This window comes from Canis lupus, chromosome 1, assembly GCF_048164855.1.
Source record: "Canis lupus baileyi chromosome 1, mCanLup2.hap1, whole genome shotgun sequence".
NCBI classification, from domain to species: domain Eukaryota; kingdom Metazoa; phylum Chordata; class Mammalia; order Carnivora; family Canidae; genus Canis; species Canis lupus.
In genome coordinates, this window is record NC_132838.1 from 1,290,745 (window position 1) to 1,310,551 (window position 19,807).

At 44.1% G+C, this 19,807-nt stretch overlaps 1 protein-coding gene across 6 annotated transcripts in view; it reads right to left on the bottom strand.

Annotated features, from left to right (window-relative positions):
* The window catches only part of ADNP2 (ADNP homeobox 2), a 35,040-nt gene extending 18,538 nt beyond the window's left edge, over window positions 1-16,502 (bottom strand). Inside the window, exons 1-4 of one of the 6 annotated variants that reach the window (XM_072813770.1) lie at window positions 16,356-16,454; window positions 15,192-15,415; window positions 14,163-14,286; window positions 5,728-5,848 (exon numbers count right to left, since the gene is read on the bottom strand). In XM_072813770.1, the coding sequence (XP_072669871.1) occupies window positions 5,728-5,835 (108 nt within the window). In that variant the 5' untranslated portion in view covers window positions 5,836-5,848; window positions 14,163-14,286; window positions 15,192-15,415; window positions 16,356-16,454. The other 5 variants (XM_072813880.1, XM_072813812.1, XM_072813703.1 and 2 more) reach the window with 5 other exon arrangements.
* Between the last annotated feature and the right edge of the window lie 3,305 nt (window positions 16,503-19,807).

Consider the following 19,807-nt stretch of genomic DNA (forward strand, 5'->3'; position numbering starts at 1 on the left):
AAATCTGAGGTCCTAACTCTTGGGACAAATTAGAGAAGGCAGAGTGACATCTCACTGAAATCTGAAATGCTGGCTGGGTAAGAAGTAGAAAGCAGCATGGACAGGTGTTCCCTCAGCTCCTTCCATTCCTGGAAACCTAAGTCTGCCAGTAAATTCCCTGTTGCTCAACTTGGTCTAGTGTTGGTTTCTGCTGCTTGAAACCAAGAAATTCTAAATACTCTGGGGGATTAGGAACAAATGCATCTGACATGGAAAATAATTCTTAATATGAAATTCAGTGAAAAGACAAAACAAAGCTAGTATCTTAGTTTGATCTCTCCCACTTATAAAAAAATCTAGATAGACATACAAAAATATTAACAATGGGGGAGATTTTGGGTAATGGCTTACAAATGAGTCTTCTTATATCCATGTTTCTACATATATTTTATTTTTCTAAACTGAACTTCACATAGCTTGAATTTTAAACAATTTTATAAAACACAGAACTATAGTTTTAAAAAAACAAAACTTTCCCCCAAAAGAATTTGTAACATTTAACCTAAGAGTTTAACTAACCTAATAGTTGTACACCGTTCAAATCTCTCAATTTTCTTTTTTTTTTTTTTAAGATTTTATTTATTTATTCATGAGAAACACAAAGAGAGAGAGAGGCAGAGACATAGACAGGGGAGAAGCAGGCTCCTCACAGGGAGCCTGACGTGGGACTCGATCCTGAGACTGGGATCACGCCCAGAGCCAAAGGCAGATGCTCAACCACTGAGCCACCCAGGCGTCCCTAAATCTCTCAATTTTCCCTTGAGAAGTATGTACGCTTCTATGTCAGCACAGTCAAGAAAGTAAACAAGCCTTGAACAAATTCAGATGAGTAAACACATTCTTAGGCTGACTAATAAGGAAGCAAAAGTCAGTGAGGAATATTTTCTATACAAAGTCAAAAACAAGGACACTAGGATGAAAAACTTTAGTTATTACTGATGTTTTATCTAAGAATAAAACAAAACCAATTTTGGAACAGAATTCCATTCAAAAAGTGAATTCATATTCAAGGAGATGCAGGAAAGACATGACAACTAAAGGCCATGCCTGCTCCTAGACTGGGCCCATCGCGGACCTGGAGGAGCTATAAATGATCAGACAAGATAAAAATACCAGTTTACTTGAGCTGACAATCACCCTGTGTTAACGTAAGAGACTGTCCTTATTCTTAGAAAACACACATGTGAAGTATTACACACACACACACACACACACACACAAGTGAGCCAACGTTAAACCAAACAGAATAAAATGAGAATGACTGGTTAATCTGGTTAAAGGGTAATGTGTTTCTGAGTTCACTCGGCCTGGTTTGATGGGGGTTAATCAATTTGGTTGTGATTTTAAATTCCAGATTCCTGGAATACCCTTTCTAATTCTTTCCACTAGGTAATCCTACTCGTTCTTTAAAAACAAAAACAGTTCCAATCTCACCTCCCTAAAGGCCACACAAGCCCCCCAAGCCAGAAGTGACAGTTCTGCGAGTGTGTCTCTGAGCTCCTGCTCAACTGCCTCCCTCTCCTGGGTAACGACCCTAGTGCCCTCATCTCTACAGTCCTTCACTGGAGTAAGGACACAGGCCCAAAGGCCTAAAGAGGAACTGATTTGCCCAAGGGCACATAATTAGCTAAGAGACAAGATTAAAATAAAAGGCAAGATTAAAAACAAGGCATCCCAGTGACCTAAGGGTACTCTCAGTCTGATATCTTCAGGGTTCGCTTTCTGAGCATCACCATGTACACCACATGCCAGGCACCACTGTAGGAGGTTCCCATATATTATCATTTGAAATACCCTGTATCTATATACATACACTTGTGTTCTTAGCTTATTTATATATTCTCTACAAATATTACTTCAATACATGTACTTGCTGCAATAAAATGATTTATAAGAAAATCATAAAAAATTACTTATAAGGTCATTCAGATGATTAAATATGTACTTCTCAGATAAATGTGGTCTTCATTCAGAGTTCCTGAAAATGCTTCAAAACCATAAAGGTGACTTGCAGACCCTACCCAAGGGGATCATTCTGTTGTATGTACCCAAGGGTACATACAGTTGGTTCCCCAGAGGACCGATCACATTATTTGAGGATTGGAGCCTTCTGGGGAAGGGAGGGGGGCTGGAGGTTGAATCAGCCAATGACTTAATCAATTCTGACTATTAATGAAGCCTCAGTAAGAATTTTATTCCCTGCTTTGGTGAGCTTCCACAGTGGGAAACCAGAACCCCTGGTGTTGTATCAGAACTGGGTCCAGGAACTTTATAAGACTTATCTGTTACTAATGGACTATGTCTCTCTCTTTCTCATTTTTTTTTTTAAAGATTTATTTATTCATGAGAGACAGAGAGAGAGGCAGAGACATAAGGCAGAGGGAGAAGCAGGCTCCTCACAGGGAGCCCAATGTGGTACTCAATCCCAGATCCTGGGATCACGCCCTGAGCTGAAGGCAGACGCTCAACTGCTGAGCCAAATTTTATCTCCAAATAATGGCCTTGCTTTCTTAAACCTCATGCATAAAATGACTTATAAACAGAGATGCAGCTGGGGATTTACCCAAAGATACAGATGCAGTGAAATGTCGGGACACCTGCACCCCGATGTTTATAGCAGCAATGTCCACAATAGCCAAACTGTGGAAGGAGCCTCGGTGTCCATCAAAAGATGAATGGATAAAGAAGATGTGGCTTATGTATACAATGGAATATTACTCAGCCATTAGAAATGACAAATACCCACCATCTGCTTCGATGTGGATGGAACTGGAGGATATTATGCCAAGTGAAATAAGTCAATCGGAGAAGGACAAACATTATATGGTCTCATTCATTTGGGGAATATAAAAAATAGTGAAAGGGAATAAAGGGGAAAGGAGAAAAAAATGAGTGGGAAATATCAGAAAGGGAGACAGAACATGAGAGACTCCTAACTCTGGGAAACGAACTAGGGGTGGTAGAAAGGGAGGTAGGAGGGGGGTGGGGGTGACTGGGTGACGGGCACTGACGGGGGCACTTGATGGGATGAGCACGAGGTGTTATTCTATGTTGGCAAATTGAACACCAATAAAAAATAAATTTATTAAAATAAATAAAATAAAATAAAATAAAATAAAATAAAATAAAATAAAATAAAATAAAATAAAATAAAATAAACAGAGATGCAAAGAACTCCAAGGTTCTCTCACTGTAAGACTGTTCCTAAGCAGTATGATCTACCCAAGGTTTCCACTTATATCTCCCCCATCCTTTTATTTGCAAATGGACTTTCAGTCATAGTCTGTTATTAAAAGTACTGTTTCTATTTTTGTTCATTCAAAAAATATTTATTAAAAATATAGATGTAAAAAAATATATATATATAGATGTATCTGTTACACACCTATGCACCAGACCACAATTCTGATCACAGGTAATACCATCAATGAACAAAACAAGAGGTCCTTGTCTTCTTTCATTCAAGTGGGGGAGAAAGATACCTGGTACCTGATGTTATTTTAGAAATATAATAAAATAATATCAGGTACCATGAGAGCTCTGAAGTACAACAGAGTTGGTAAGCCAGGAGAGCACAGGGAAGGCAGCATTTCAGAGGGAAGAGCTCTCTGAGGTGGCAATGTCTCAACAGAAAATTACCTGCAACCTTTTAGAAATTAGTATTTGTCTACATGAGGGCAAAAATAAATTCTGGCCATTAATGAGGATCCTGGTAATTATTAGTCTCAGTATTAGGCCACCTTTTTATAAATAAAATCAATCTGGCTGAAAGTCTGAGATTTGAAAATTAAGAAACCAAACCCTTCCAAGGCCAATACTGTGAACTGAATTGTTCACAAGTCTAAAAAAAAAAGTCAAAGTAGACACGGTCCTTATTTTGATAGTTATGAATAAAACAAACATGCACAGAACTACCAATGGCTACTTTTGGCATATCCATCCGATGGATTATTGCATAATCATTAAAAATTATGAGGATGAGGGGCGCCTGGGTGACTCGGTTGACTGAGCATCTGCCTTCAGCTCAGGTCATGATCCCAGGACCTTGGGAGCCTTGCCGAGCAGGGAGCTGGCTTCTCCCTCTGCCCCCTTCTCCTGATCGTTCTCTCTCTCTCTCAAATAAATAAATCTTAAAAAAAAAAAAAAAAAAAAAAGAACTACCAATGGCTTTAAGAATACACATCAAGGGATCCCTGGGTGGCGCAGCGGTTTGGCACCTGCCTTTGGCCCAGGGCGCGATCCTGGAGACCTGGGATCGAATCCCACGTCGGGCTCCCAGTGCATGGAGCCTGCTTCTCCCTCTGCCTATGTCTCTGCCTCTCTCTCTCTCTCTGTATGACTATCATAAATAAATAAAAATTTAAAAAAAAAAAAAAGAATACACATCAAGCCTCACTCCACAATTTCTATTTCTTAACTTGAAAATATATAGCTGGCAATAGAGCCTCAAGTTAATAAGAAAGAAAATTAAGAGAACATAACTTATCAGAGTATGACTGTGACCTTAATTTTTAAACTTTTGTTAAAATTACATATATTAAATTCACAAAGCAGAAAAGCCCCATCACATGAATCCCCATTTGGTAATTACTCCAACCATCTAGGGAATTAAGTCAGGGTCTTCTTCGGCTAAAATAACAAATAATTCAACACATTCCCTTCGATCAAAACAAGATCAAAAACAAACATATTTGATAACTAGTAACTATAAAAAGCACCACCTAAAAGTAACTTTTAAAAACTTGAATAGGGATCCCTGGGTGGCGCAGCGGTTTAGCCCAGGGCGCGATCCTGGAGACCCGGGATCGAATCCCACGTCGGGCTCCCCGTGCATGGAGCCTGCTTCTCCATCTGCCTATGTCTCTGCCTCTCTCTCTCTGTGTGTGTGACTATCATAAATAAATAAAAATTTTAAAAAAAAGACTTTAAAAACTTGAATAGCTTAAAATAGCTCAGTTTAAAAAAGACATAAAAGAATACTTCTTGGGCAGCCTGGGTGGCTCAGCAGTCTATTAGCACCGCCTTCAGCCCAGGGCGTAATCCTGGGGATGCAAGGTCGAGTCCCATGTCAGGCTCACTGCATGAGACCTGCTTTTCCCTCTGCTCTGTGTCCCTGCCTCTCTCTCTCTCTGTGTCTCTCATGAATAAATAAATAAAATCTTAAAAAAAAAAAGGCAGCCCAGGTGGCTCAGCGGTTTAGCGCTGCCTTCAGCCCAGGGACTGATCCCAGCGCGGGATGGAGTCCCACATCAGGATTCCTGCATGGAGCCTGCTCCTCCCTCTGTGTCTCTGCCTCTTTCTCTCTCTCTCTCTCTCTGTGTCTCTCATGAATAAATAAATAAAATCTTTAAAAAAAAAAGATTATTTCTTGCAGGGCTGGTTTAGTGTCACAAACTCTTGTTAGTTTTCATCTAGGAAGCTCTTCATCTCTCCTTCTATTCTAAATGACAGCCTTGCTAGAGAGTATTCTTGGCTGCAGATTTTTCCCATTCAGCACCTTGAAATAAGAACTAATGATGCTCAAAAAAAAAGAACTAATGATGCTCTCAAGCAGTCATCTGAAATACTAGCAATTTCCACCTTGAGGAACCTTACTCATTCCTCAAACACTCTAAAATCACCTCCATAAAGCCAACCCTACATCACTGATATTACTGTCTTCTCTTAATCTCACTTATGGACTCTTACCTTCAGCAATTCCTTGCAGCTGTCAAGCCCAATATCCACAAGAATGCCTTTCACCTTTTTTCGTACCTTCCTGATGTTGTCAAGATTTTCCACAGGAATTTGAAACATTTTTTAATTTTTCCTTGAAAAAAGAAAAAAGAAAAGAAAACTGAGTACCTATATCTACATCTACATATTTAACAGAGCTGGCAAAATAGTAATTTTCAGGGTGCCTGGGTGGCACAGTCAGTTGGTTGTCCGACTCTTGGTTTCAGCTCAGGTTGTGACCTTGGGGTCGTGAGATGGAGCCCCACATGACGCTCCATGCTCGGCATGGAGTCTGCCTCAGGCTCTCCCCCTCTGCCCATCCCTACCTCACATACATGCATGCTCAAATCCTCTCTCAAATAAATAAATCTTAAAAAAAAAAAAGAGTAATTTTCAACAAATTATGCTAGGACAACTACATATCCACATGCCAAAGAATGAAGTTGGGAATTTCCTTTCATTACACGCAAAAATTAACTCAAAATGGATCATACGTCTCCATGTAAGAGCTTAAACTTTGAATCTCTTAAAAGAAAACAGGCATAAATTTTCATGGCCTTGGATTTGGCAATGGACCTTAGATAAGACACCAAAAACCAACTAACAACTAAAGAAAAAGAGATAAGTTGGATTTCATCGAATATAACACTTTTACACCTCAAAGGAAACCATCAAAAAAGCAAAAAAAAAGAAGAAAAGAAACCGCTAAACAAGAAGAAACATTTGCAAATCATATTTCTGATCAGGAACTTACATCCAGGAATCCCTGGGTGGCGCAGCGGTTAGGCGCCTGCCTTTGGCCCAGGGCGCGATCCTGGAGACCCAGGATCGAATCCCACATTGGGCTCCCGGTGCATGGAGCCTTCTTCTCCCTCTGCCTGTGTCTCTGCCTCTCTCTCTCTCTGTGTGACTATCATAAATAAATAAAAATTAAAAAAAAAAAAAAGGAACTTACATCCAGAATATATAAAGAAAACAACTCTTATAACTCAATAATTAAAAGACAACCCAACTTAAAAATGGGCAAAAGAGGGGCACCTGGGTGGCACTGCCAGTCAAGTGTCCACCTCTTGGTTTCAGCTCAGGTCGTGATCTCAGGGTCGTGAGATGGAGCCCCACATCAGGCTCTGTGCTCAGTCTGCTTGAGATTCTCTCTCCCCACCTTTGCCCTTCCTGCTCATACTCTCTAAAAAAAATAATAAATCTTAAAAAAAAGATGATGGGCAAAAAATTTGAATATTTCTCCAAAGATAATATACAAATGCTGTTAAGCACATAAAAAGATGCTAAACAACATTAGCTGTGGGGAAATGAAACTCAAAACCACAGTGAAATATGTAACTATACCTACTAAGAGGACTATAATATAAAAAAAAAAGAAGAAAAAAGAAAAAACACAAGTGTTGGAAAGGATGTGGAACAACTGAATCTCTCATATGTTGTGGTAGTTAAAGTAAAACAGTGCAGCCACTTTGGAAAACAGTCTGGCAGTTCCTCAAAAGATGAAATATATAGGTGCTATATGAACCATCAATTTCACCCAAGAGAAATTAAAAACATGCATTCAAACAAAAACTTCTGCTGTTCACAGCAGTATTATTCACAAGAGCCAAAAAGTGGAAACAATCCACATGTCCATCAACTGATGAATGAATAAATAAAACGTGGTATATCCACACAATGAAATATTTGGCCAAAAAAGAAATGAAGTACTGACACGTTTGCTATGATGTGGATTTCCCCTGAGGAAGATTATGCTAAGTGAAAGACATGTAGAACCACATGTTGTATTTCATATAAAGTGTTCAGGGCAAATTTATGGAGACAGAAAGTAGAATACTAGTTGTCCCAGTTGCCTAGGGCTGAGGAGGACTGGAAGGTGATGAGTAAGGGGAACAGGACGTTAGAATAATGACAATGTTCTAAAAAATCAACTGTGGTGATGTATGCACAACTCTCTGAATATACTAAACACCAGTGAACTATAATTATATATACACACACACATATACACTTTAAACAGATAAACTGGGGCAGCCCGGATGGCTCAGCAGTTTAGCGCCACCTTCAAGCCCAGGGCCTGATCCTGGAGACCCAGGATCGAGTCCCGTGTCGGGCTTCCTGCGTGGAACCTGCTTCTCCCTCTGCCTGTGTCTCTGCCTCTCTTTCTCTGTCTCTCATGAATAAATAAATAATCTTTTTTTAAATAAATAAGCAGGTGAACTGTATGGTTATAAATTATATTTCCATAAAGCTGTTTTTAAAGTATCTGAAAAGGCATAAAATTAAACTAAATCCTGTGGTACTTGATCAGAATGTAGGTATGACTGTATTGTTTTTAATACATACATAAAAGATACAGTTGTAAACCTGTACATATATATTCCATAGCTCTGTCTACTAAGAGAGTCTAGAGGCAGTGACATACTCCAATAACAGTGAGCACTCCTAAAGCCCAAATCTTACTCTTTTCTTTTCTTTTTTTAAAGATTTATTTATTTACTTGAAAGACAGAATGAGAGCAAGTGGGTTCAGGGAGGGGCAGAGGGAGAATATCAAGCAGATGAGGCACCAAGCAGAGCCCCACATGGGCTTGATCTCATGACCCTGAGATAAGGACCTGAGCCAAAACCAAGAGCTGGATGTTTAACTGACTGTGCCACCCAGGCACCCCCTCTCCCCCCCAGATCTTACTTTCTAAATACCACTTTCCACAAAGAACCAGGACTCCTTAGAAAAATGGTTGATTCTAGGGCTGAAGCATGGAAAAGATAAGACAAGCCAAGACTGTCCTACACCAGAAAATAAGCAAGTTGTTCAAAGAATGGTGAGACATGTCAAAAGGACTCAAAAGAAACCAGCTTAAAGAAGTTCCCACTGGGGATCCCTGGGTGGCTCAGCGGTTTAGTGTCTGCCTTCCGCCCAGGGCGTGGTCCTAGAGTCCCAGGATCAAGTCCCGCATTAGGCTCCCTACATGGAGCCTGCTTCTCCCTCTGTCTGTATCTTTGCCTGCCTCTCCCCCTACCCCCGCCCCTTCTCTGGTCTCTGGTGAATAAATAAATAAAATCTTAAAAAAAAAAAAAAAAGTTCCCACCACCCAAATATAAGACAATTTGGGCAAAAAATAAATGACAGTAATAGATTTCAACCTGTGTACTACAAAGCTGTGGTCATCAAGACAGTGTGGTACTGGCACAAAAACAGACACATAGATCAATGGAACAGAATAGAGAACCCAGAAGTGGACCCTGAACTTTATGGTCAACTAATATTCGATAAAGGAGGAAAGACTATCCACTGGAAGACAGTCTCTTCAATAAATGGTGCTGGGAAAATTGGACATCCACATGCAGAAGAATGAAACTAGACCACTCTCTTGCACCATACACAAAGATAAACTCAAAATGGATGAAAGATCTAAATGTGAGACAAGATTCCATCAATATCCTAGAGGAGAACACAGGCAACACCCTTTTTAAACTCGGCCACAGTAACTTCTTGCAAGATACATCCAGGAAAGCAAAAGAAACAAAAGCAAAAATGAACTATTGGGACTTCATCAAGATAAGAAGCTTTTGCACAGCAAAGGATACAGTCAACAAAACTAAAAGACAACCTACAGAATGGGAGAAGATATTTGCAAATGACATATCAGATAAAGGGCTAGTTTCCAAGATCTATAAAGAACTTATCAAACTCAACACCAAAGAAACAAACAGTCCAATCATGAAATGGGCAAAAGACATGAAGAGAAATCTCACAGAGGAAGACATAGACATGGCCAACATGCACATGAGAAAATGCTCTGCATCACTTGCCATCAGGGAAATACAAATCAAAACCACAATGAGATACCACCTCACACCGGTGAGAATGGGGAAAATTAACAAGGCAGGAAACAACAAATGTTGGAGAGGATGCGGAGAAAGGGGAACCCTCTTACACTGTTGGTGGGAATGTGAACTGGTGCAGCCACTCTGGAAAACTGTGTGGAGGTTCCTCAAACAGTTAAAAATATACCTGCCCTACGACCCAGCAATTGCACTGTTGGGGATTTACCCCAAAGATACAAATGCAATGAAACGCCGGGACACCTGCACCCCGATGTTTCTAGCAGCAATGGCCACGATAGCCAAACTGTGGAAGGAGCCTCGGTGTCCAACGAAAGATGAGTGGATAAAGAAGATGTGGTTTATGTATACAATGGAATATTACTCAGCTATTAGAAATGACAAATACCCACCATTTGCTTCAACGTGGATGGAACTGAAGGGTATTATGCTGAGTGAAGTAAGCCAGTCGGAGAAGGACAAACGTTATATGGTCTCATTCATTTGGGGAATATAAATAATAGTGAAAAGGAATATAAGGGAAGGGGGAAGAAATGTGTGGGAAGTATCAGAAAGGGAGACAGAACGTAAAGACTGCTAACTCTGGGAAACGAACTAGGGGTGGTAGAAGGGGAGGAGGGCGGGGGGTGGGAGTGAATGGGTGACGGGCACTGGGGGTTATTCTGTATGTTAGTAAATTGAACACCAATAAAAAATAAATTTAAAAAAAAAAAAAAAAGAACTTCTTAAACTCAACACCCAAGAAACAAACAATCCAATCATGAAATGGGCAAAAGACATGAAGAGAAATCTCACAGAGGAAGACATAGACATGGCCAACATGCACATGAGAAAATGCTCTGCATCACTTGCCATCAGGGAAATACAAATCAAAACCACAATGAGATACCACCTCACACCAGTGAGAATGGGGAAAATTAATAAGGCAGGAAACCACAAATGTTGGAGAGGATGTGGAGAAAAGGGGAACCCTCCTGCACTGTTGGTGGGAATGTGAACTGGTGCAGCCACTCTGGAAAACTGTGTGGAGGTTCCTCAAAGAGTTAAAAATAGACCTGCCCTACGACTCAGCAATTGCACTGTTGGGGATTTACCCCAAAGATTCAGATGCAATGAAATGCTGGGACACCTGCACCCCGATGTTTATAGCAGCAATGTCCACAATAGCCAAACTGTGGAAGGAGCCTCGGTGTCCATCGAAAGATGAATGGATAAAGAAGATGTGGTTTATGTATACAATGGAATATTATTCAGCCATTAGAAACGACAAATACCCACCATTTGCTTCAACGTGGATGGAACTGGAGGGTATTATGCTGAGTGAAATAAGTCAATCGGAGAAGGACGACATTATATGGTCTCATTCATTTGGGGAATATAAATAATAGTGAAAGGGAATATAAGGGAAGGGAGAAGAAATGTGTGGGAAATATCAGAAAGGGAGACAGAACATAAAGACTCCTAACTCTGGGAAACGAACTAGGGGTGGTGGGAGGGGAGGAGGGCGGGGGGTAGGGGTGAATGGGTGATGGGCACTGAGGGGGACACTTGACGGGATGAGCACTGGGTGTTATTCTGTATGTTGGTAAATTGAACACCAATAAAAAATTAATTTATTAAAAAAATAGATTACCACCTATGGCACTGAATTTTTCAAAACACAATGCAACAGTACTTCCCATCCCACATGCTCTTTTGCAATATCAGTGCCCAGGACCTTGGGCACCTGGGTGGCTCTGTCAGTCAAGCGTCTGACTCTTGATTTTGGCTCAGGTGTGAGCTCAGAGTTATGAGATCGAGCCCCACATTGGGCACTGCACTGGGCACTGCTTCACATTCTCTCTCACCCTCTCCCTCTCTCTCCGCACATGCTCTAATAAATAAGTAAATCTTTAAAAAAATATATATGATCTTGACAATTCTCCCCCAAAGTGGGGCACTTATGCCTCACCCCTTAAACTTGGGCAGAACTCTGTGGCTGACTCAACCCATAAAGTATGGCAGAGGTCATGCCATGTGACTTCCAAGACTAGAGCAAGCTTCTGCTCACTCTCTGAGCACCATCACCTTGGAATCCAGACACCATGTCATGAAGCAGCTCAATTAGCCCACATGGAGAGACCATACAGAGATGTTCCAACCTCAACCACCAGACAAGTAAGTGAAGACACTTCTAGACACCTGGCTCTCAAGTCACCTCAGCCTTGGAGTCTTCCTAGATGAGGAACAGAAATAAGCCATTTCCCCTGCTCCAGTCTGAACTCTAGATTCAAAGAATTACTGAATTTTAACCAAATGCTTTATTCTACAAGATTGTGGCGTGATTTGGTAATCATCAACATGGTGATAAAAATTAAATATATTGAAAATCTGATGAGGAGTGGGATATGTACATGATTTCCAAGCACCTCCCTAAAATTACTTAATAATTAAGTAAGGGGTGCTGTAAGTGCCTCAGTTGGTTAAGCATCCAATTCCTGATTTCAGCCCAGGTCATAATCTCAGAGTTGTGAGGTCATGCACTGAGTCAGGCTCCACACTGGGCATGGAGTTTGCTTGAGAGTCTCTCTTTCCCCCTCTCTCTGTCCCTCCTCATCCTCTAAATAAATAAGTAAATAAATACCAAAGGAAGAAGAGTAATTCACAGAAGTCTGGTAGACTTCTCAGCCCAAATTAATAAGACACTGCACAAAATAACTAGCCTATACTATTCCAAAGTGTTCAGACCATACAAGGTAGCACTATTCATAACAGCCAAAACATGGAAATTGAAATGTCCTTCAAATGGTAAATGGATAAACACAATGTGGTATACCCATACAACAGAATGCTTCTTGGCATTAAAAACGAGGTACTGGGGATCCCTGGATGGCTCAGTGGTTTACCACCTGCCTTCAGCCCAGGGCGTGATCCTGGAGTCCCAGGATCGAGTTCCACATCGAGCTCCCTGCATGGAGCTTCCTTCTCCCTCTGCCTGTGTCTCTGCCTCTGTGTGTCTCTCATGAATAAATAAATAAAATCTTAAAAACAAAAACAAGCAAACAAACAAAAAAACTAGGTACTGACACACACCACAAATGAATTCAAAAGCATCATGCTAAGTGAAAGAAGCCAGATGCTAAAGTCCTCATGTCATCTGACTCCACTTATGTGAAATATTCAGAAGAGACAACACTACAGCGATAGAAGGTAGGTTAGCAGTTGGCTGGGAATGAAAACAGGTTTTTTGGAGTGTACCAGAAATGTTCTTTCATTAAACTATATAATTCGACATGAATTACACACTTTAAAAATATATATACATGGAAGGAAAACTACAGAACTGTTTCCCGCTGAAAGAGACTAAAAATGAGTAAATACAATGTGCAATTCTAAGTTAATTCTTTTACTAGAAATAGTATTGGAACACTGGAAAAATTTCAATGGAATCTGAGGATTTGATGATAATTATTCATTTCCTGATTCTGATGGTTTTATTCTGGATATGTAGGAGACTGCTCTTATTGTAGGAAACAGACAATATTTGGGGTAATGTGGCATCTTGCTTAGCTAATTTCTTTTAAATGTTTCAGGAGAAAAAGTTCTTTGTATTATATTTGCAACTTTCTATAAGTCTGCAACTATTTCAAAGTTTTTTTAATATGTAAGCTATCACACTAAAAAAAATCAAGTTCAAGTTAAAAAACATCAGGTTAAAATAACGAATGCCAATCTTACTAACAGAACGGTAACTTTTAAAGATTGATAATATCCACTAGCAGTGAAACTAAGTGGAAAAATCATAATTTCTACATGTTCAGAAGCAGTCTGGCCATATTTCCCAAGATTTTAAATGACAACATCTGTGAGTCAGCAATTCCACTTTTACACTCCTCTTGTCACCCCTCTTCCCGCACTGCATGCCTGGTGCCCCTCAGAGTTTATGCTTCTTGCATGGCACCCTGTTGCAATGATCCATTTATATATCTATTTCTTCTAGTAGGTTAAACTCCTCCAGGGTAGGAATCATGTTTTCTTTGCATGGGGCCGATCACAGAGTATAACATACAGCAAGCGTTCACAATAAATGAACAAAAGAGATAAAAATAAAACAGGAATCATAAGACGTGTGGGAAGCACTATAAAGGTTGAAAATGGCTATGGGAGGGTTTACAGTTGGAGCCCAAGACAGTCTAGGTGAACAGATCAGAACCAAAAAAGGACCAAGGTAAAGGAAAAAAAAGTATCCATATATTTGACCAAAGGTAAATAAAACCAAAGAGGCAGACTGGAATCAAATGGGTGGGGCAGAGGGAGGAAGGGTTAACCTGTAAGAGGGAGGAATTCCCAGTAGGTACAAGGGAAACAAAAAGTTTCTGAAAAGCTAATTTGGAGTGAGTTTTCCAAATCTCATCATCTATGTCAAAAGTATATTTTAGGTTCAGTAGAAGGAGAGACTGAAGGATCATTTAGCACTTGATAATGGAAGAACATTAAATCCTAAGAAATAAAGTTAAAAATCATAAAATTATTAAAAATTTTAATGCACATATGGGTTCTAGGCCTCAAAAGCCTCACCTGGGAGCGCCTGGTGCCTCAGCAGGTTGGGCGTCTGACTCTTAATCTCAGGGTCATGAGTTCAAGCCCCACAGCCTCACTAACTGAAGAGCTGTCCAGCACCTCATGAGGGTGTTCCTAAAAGCTAAACACAAGGTCACTTTCAAGCCCACACTGGCTTCTTCAGCCAGAGCAAGCCTCAATGAAAATCACTGTTAGATGCTTTCTACTCAACTCTATTTGCTTTCATTTCATCCTTAAAGTTCCATCTGTTCTCCACCCTTTGGGGTTCTCCTTTTCCCCAGAGCTGACTGTTAAACAGACCTGTCCAAGGTTAAGACCATCACCCACTTGTATCTGAAACAAGGAAGCAAGCTACATTTACTGCAGGCAAAGAAGGATGGCTTCACATGGTAAGCACTAATCTTGAAACTGGATCTTACCACCGGGTTCTGAGAAGCACAGCATCCGAGCACTAGTGGACTTTGAGAAGCACTAGTTTGGGGATGGGCGCATCATCAGAGGCTGGTTCCCAGAGGCTGTTGCAGCCTGGCTAACTCTCAGGACAGGAAATGAGGCTGTCAGCAACTAGGCCCTGTAGTTACCTGCTGAAGCCTTGGGAGTAGGGCCAAGGAACTGTCTGTCCTTTCCTGAATCTGGAGAACAAGAACTTTGATTCTCAAATGTAAGCACCCCCTTCCCTCACCATTGTTACTGTGGCTCCCAAGCAGGTTAAATGCATACCTTCCTCATTAGGACACAGCAGCAGAAGGCGGCCGCACGACCCTGTCCACCTAAGTGGTCAATTTTACATTTCCTATCAGTGGGTGATACGCGTGGGCCTCCCCCAAATTCCACTCACTGCACAAGAAAATACGATTTCCCAAGGGAGCACTTACAGTTACTTTTGTTTTTTAGGATCAAGATCACTTAAGATCATTTCATTCTGGAAAAAGTCCACTCCAAAAATGAGTGGTTCAGGTCATCTCACAGGAACTTGGGAGATCGTGTGAAACTGAAGTTATACAGGGATGTGCCAAAAACACCCACACTGCACAGCAGTCTCAGCAGCAGAGTCCGTTAGGGCACGTCCTGGATTCCAACTGGGTCCACAACCACGGGCTGTAGTTAAGTGGTCTGTCCCCGGGGCGGGGACCAGAGGCACCATGACCACCAGCATCCCATGAAGCGTCCGGACCACGGCAGCACACCACTGCACTCTCACAATCCTGCGGCACCGAGCTGCGGCCTCCCAGTGGCCGTGTAGACAGGCCCTAACACGGTGAGACAGCCGGGGTGCGGAACATGGGTCAGGGTCCGGGGCCGCTGCACCCGCCAATGCTGCAAGTACGCCGGGCAAAGCGGGGTGCCCGCCTTCGTCCGCAGCCCCCAGCAGCCCCCCGCCCCCCTGCCCTCCTCCGCGCGGACCGACCACCTGCACGCAGCCCCGATGCCAGCCCACCGGACGGCACTCGACCGTCACCCCGCCCGCAGCCCGGTAACCGGGGCCTCCGCGGGATATCCCTGCACTCCGTGCCCTGCCGCCCCGGGGGTCGCGTCCGTGCCCCGGCGCCCTCCCCCGCACTGCCGGCCCCTCGGGGCCTCGGGAGGCTGTGAGCACCTTCCGTCCCATCAGGACGCGTGTGAGCAGCACTCCGGCGAGTCTCCCGCTCATACTCGGACACGTAACACCCCGACTCGGATTATGCAAGTGCGCACGGTCCGCACGGGGTCGGTCTGCACCATCCAGGTCGGCGGGCTCGGCGGAGGCAGCGGGATCGTGGGCGCCGCGGCGCGGGGCGAGCCCGCGAGGGGAGCCCGCCCCGGACCCAGCTCCGCGCCCCCGACCCGCACGGCCGACCTGGGCGCTCCCGCCGGGCTGCCGCGGGGACAGGCTGCGCGGAGCAAGCGGGCCGCCCTCCCTCCCTTCCCCCGTCGGTCCCTCGGTCGTCCCCTCCCCGCCGCGTCCTGCCCCCGCCCCCCCGCGACCACCCCCGACGCCCACGTGATGCGGAGGGTGACGGCCGCCGTCCCGGGCCGCGAACCCCACGCCGCGACGACCTCGCAGGATTCAGGAGGCGGGAGGCGGGAGGCGGCCGCCGGCCGCGAGCTGTGGGCGGGGCTGGGCGGGGCGCGGCCGCCGTCGGACTCCGCGGGCCTGGGCCAGGCAGGGCCGGGGGCGTCGCCGCGGGGCTGGGCCTGGGTCGTACCTACCGCTGGGCGCTCGGAGCGCCGCTGCGTCCCCCGTCGCCTCTCGCCGCGCCGCCGTGGCCCGTCGGGGCCCCGCGCTCCCGCCCGCCTCCGCCCCGCGCGGCGGGACCCCCGCCTCGGCGCGCGCCCACCCCCGCGCGACCCCGTCCCCTCCTCCCAGCACAGCCAGAAAGAGAAAATGGCGCTCGATTTGCCTCCGGAAGTGACGCGCGCCCTCATTTGCATGCCAGTACAGCCAGCCAATGGGAGGAGAGTATGCATTGGACCCCCCTGGGCACTGCCCACAGGACCCTTGGGGCCCCTCCCTGAAGCTGGACTGGAAGCTCTGGAGTGGGGGTGGGGGAGGGTCCCTGTTGGAGCCCCCGCCCCCCACCCCTTTCCTGCCACAGTGGGCTGGCCTGCCAGCCTCTCCCTAGCATCTCTGCAAACTCTCTCGAGAGTTTGTGTGGGTGATGACGTCATTGAAGGGGCGGGGCGAGGGCGCCGTCCACCACGTGACCAGTCACGTGGGCTCACCAGAGCTTTGACTTCATTTACATGGAATGGGGGTGGAGCTAGTGGCAGGGGCAGGAATGGGAGGCCCCGCCCACATCTCAGAGCCAATGGGAAGCCAGCTGCGAGGAGAATCCTGCGCTGCCATTGGAGGACACAAGTTGGGCTCTCAGAACTTGAACAAGTGTGTCCTTGGACTGATGGGGGCTCCTGACCTCACGATTATTTCCTGAGAAAGTTGTCTCAGTTTCTCTTGAGAAGTCTGATTTTTTTTTAGTTAGAGCTACTATACGTTGTGTAGGGAAGAGGTTAATTGCATACACTTGTAAAAACTCTTAACTGGCCTAAAAGTTCACTTCTGCCCAAATTTTAATTGTGAAGCCATAATATGATATTCCACATGGAATGGGAGCTTTCAGAAGGGTCTTCATCCCTTGAGTCAGACTTGCGGGGGAAGACAAGGACCACACCGCCCTCAGGGATCTTGCACTTTAGTGAGAGGCTGGGTGCGCATGCAAACACCTCCTTTTACCTCTTGGGGCCCTGTCCTATTCTGGCTCCCTAATGACCATTCCAGACCATCCTCACCTCATCGACCTTCTCTGAGCACCTGCCCTGCTCAACTTCACTTCCAGCAGAAGACCATGTCTCCTTCCACAACCCTAAGACCCTCAGACGGGAGCTTCCTTGACCTCCTGGTGGCACCATGCACACCTGTTTCCTCAACGACCACCCTCACCGTGGACCTAGTTTGAGAGGATGTGCTGGCCATGCCCCTCCCCCAGTCTGCCCTGCCATGGACCTCCCCAGTGACCAAAAACGTAACAGGCACGAAATAACGGAATTAATTTAAAAATGTGTTAAATTCTGAACTGCATGACATGACCATGGTTTGCTCCTTTTCCCTACAGGAATACCAGTCATAATTGAAGGAGAGTTTAATCTTTATATTTATTTATGAATTATGATTTAATGTGCTAATGAGTCAGTGCTAAATGGGTATGATATCCTCATGTATCTTCCTTGAAATCATGGGTGTGATGAAAAGTAAAGTTTAAGCCTTCCAGTCCCCTTTGATCCAGATCAAGGTGTTGTAAGGAGAGCATTTGGTCACATTTCTCCCAATGTGGCCTGGGTACCTTGAACTCTACATCCTTGTGCTCTGAACCCTCAGCACCTTGGAGAAACTCCTAGGTAACCGACGACCTCATCATCGTTAGACCCAAGAACAGATGTGAGTCCTCACCCTTCATTTGTCACCCATCTCCCTCTCCTGAAGCTCTTCTCTCCCTGACCACTTCCAGATATGCCCTTCCATCTTCTCCAAGATCTCTGTTCCTTATGTCTTCATCAGCTTCCCTTCCTCAGCCTATCCTTCAATGTGGATCTCCAGGGTTGTGCTCACTTTCATTCATTTTTCAACACATATTCATCACCCACATCCTATATGCCAGGTGCTGTACTAGGTACCAGAAATCCCATCCCTCTCACTTTATTACTCTGCATACTCTCCCTTCTTAATCTCAATTGCAGATTCAAATTTCATTATTTCAATTCCAAATGAATATATCTACCTCTTTCCTAAGCTTTACTTTTATTTTTCTGGCTGCCAATTGGGCAGCCCACTTGGGTCTCCTGCACTCAGATTTAAAATGTTCCAAACAAACAGCCTATCATCCTTCCTTGTAATTACAGTAAGCGGTGTGATTGATTGTCTTTCATTTTACCATCTCGAGTTTTCCAATTTTACATTCTAAGCAATCCTCAAATCTGTCATCTCACTTGCAGCCTTGGAATTCAGCTCACCTCCTGAGGAACACCAACACAAGCACCTAACTTGTCTCCAGCGTTGGCTCCACAGGTACATTCTCTAGTCAGCCATCCTTGTGATGTAGCTAAGACAAATTGGACCCTGCCATTCCACATCCTCCCAGGAACAAGCCCAGTGGTCAGCACAGCACACAAGCTCTCCAAGCTTGACCAGTCCCAGCCCATCTCCTGTTCCTGAAACACCATGCAGTGCCCATAGGATTCCTATCCTCTCCACTGCCAGAACTAATTTTCATCCCATTCCCATTCAAGGCTGCATACTGCTGCCCTCTCTTTCAGGAAAATCTCCCTGACCGCTACCACTCCACACAGAAACATTACAAACTGTGGTGGGCACATCTCCTTGGTATTCCAGAACATTCTGTGCGTCTGGCACTGCACTCACTGGGTTGTTTCATCACCATCTGCTAATGTGTTTCTCTGTCAGAAGAGCTGTACCAACAGGAACCATGTCTTCTTCACCACTATATCTCTGATGCCTAGGTTACTTTAAGAAATATAATATAAATAAATATTTTAATAAACATAAGACAGGGCAGCCTGGGTGGCTCAGCGGTTTAGCACCGCCTTCAGCCCAGGGTGTGATCCTGGAGATACGGGATCGAATCCCACGTCAGGCTCCCTGCATGGAGCCTGCTTCTCCCTCTGCCTGTGTCTGTGCCTCTTTCTCTCTCTGTGTCTATCATGAAAAAATAAATAAAATCTTTTAAAAAATAAAATAAACATAAGACAATTTTAGGGGCACCCGGGTGACTCAGTCAGTTGAGGGTTCGGTCTGCCTTTGGGTCAGGCCATGATCCCAGGGTCTTGGGTAGACCAAGATCCCTGGAGGGAGCCTGCTTCTCCCTCTTCCTCTGCCCCTCCCCCTGCTTGTGCTCGAGCTGTCTCTGTCAAATAAATAAAATCTTTTAAAAATTTTTATATAAGTCAATTTTAATAAAATTTAGTTAAAAGTTTTCCCCATCTCATTATGAAATATTTTGAACATACTGAAAAGTTGAAATAAGTATACAGTGAACACCATCACTGAACTTTTACAATTAACATTTTGCTCTGTTTGCTTTATCGCCCAGCTATCTATCTATGTTTGCATCTCTTGATCCATGCTATTTTTTTTTATTCACTCAAAGAGT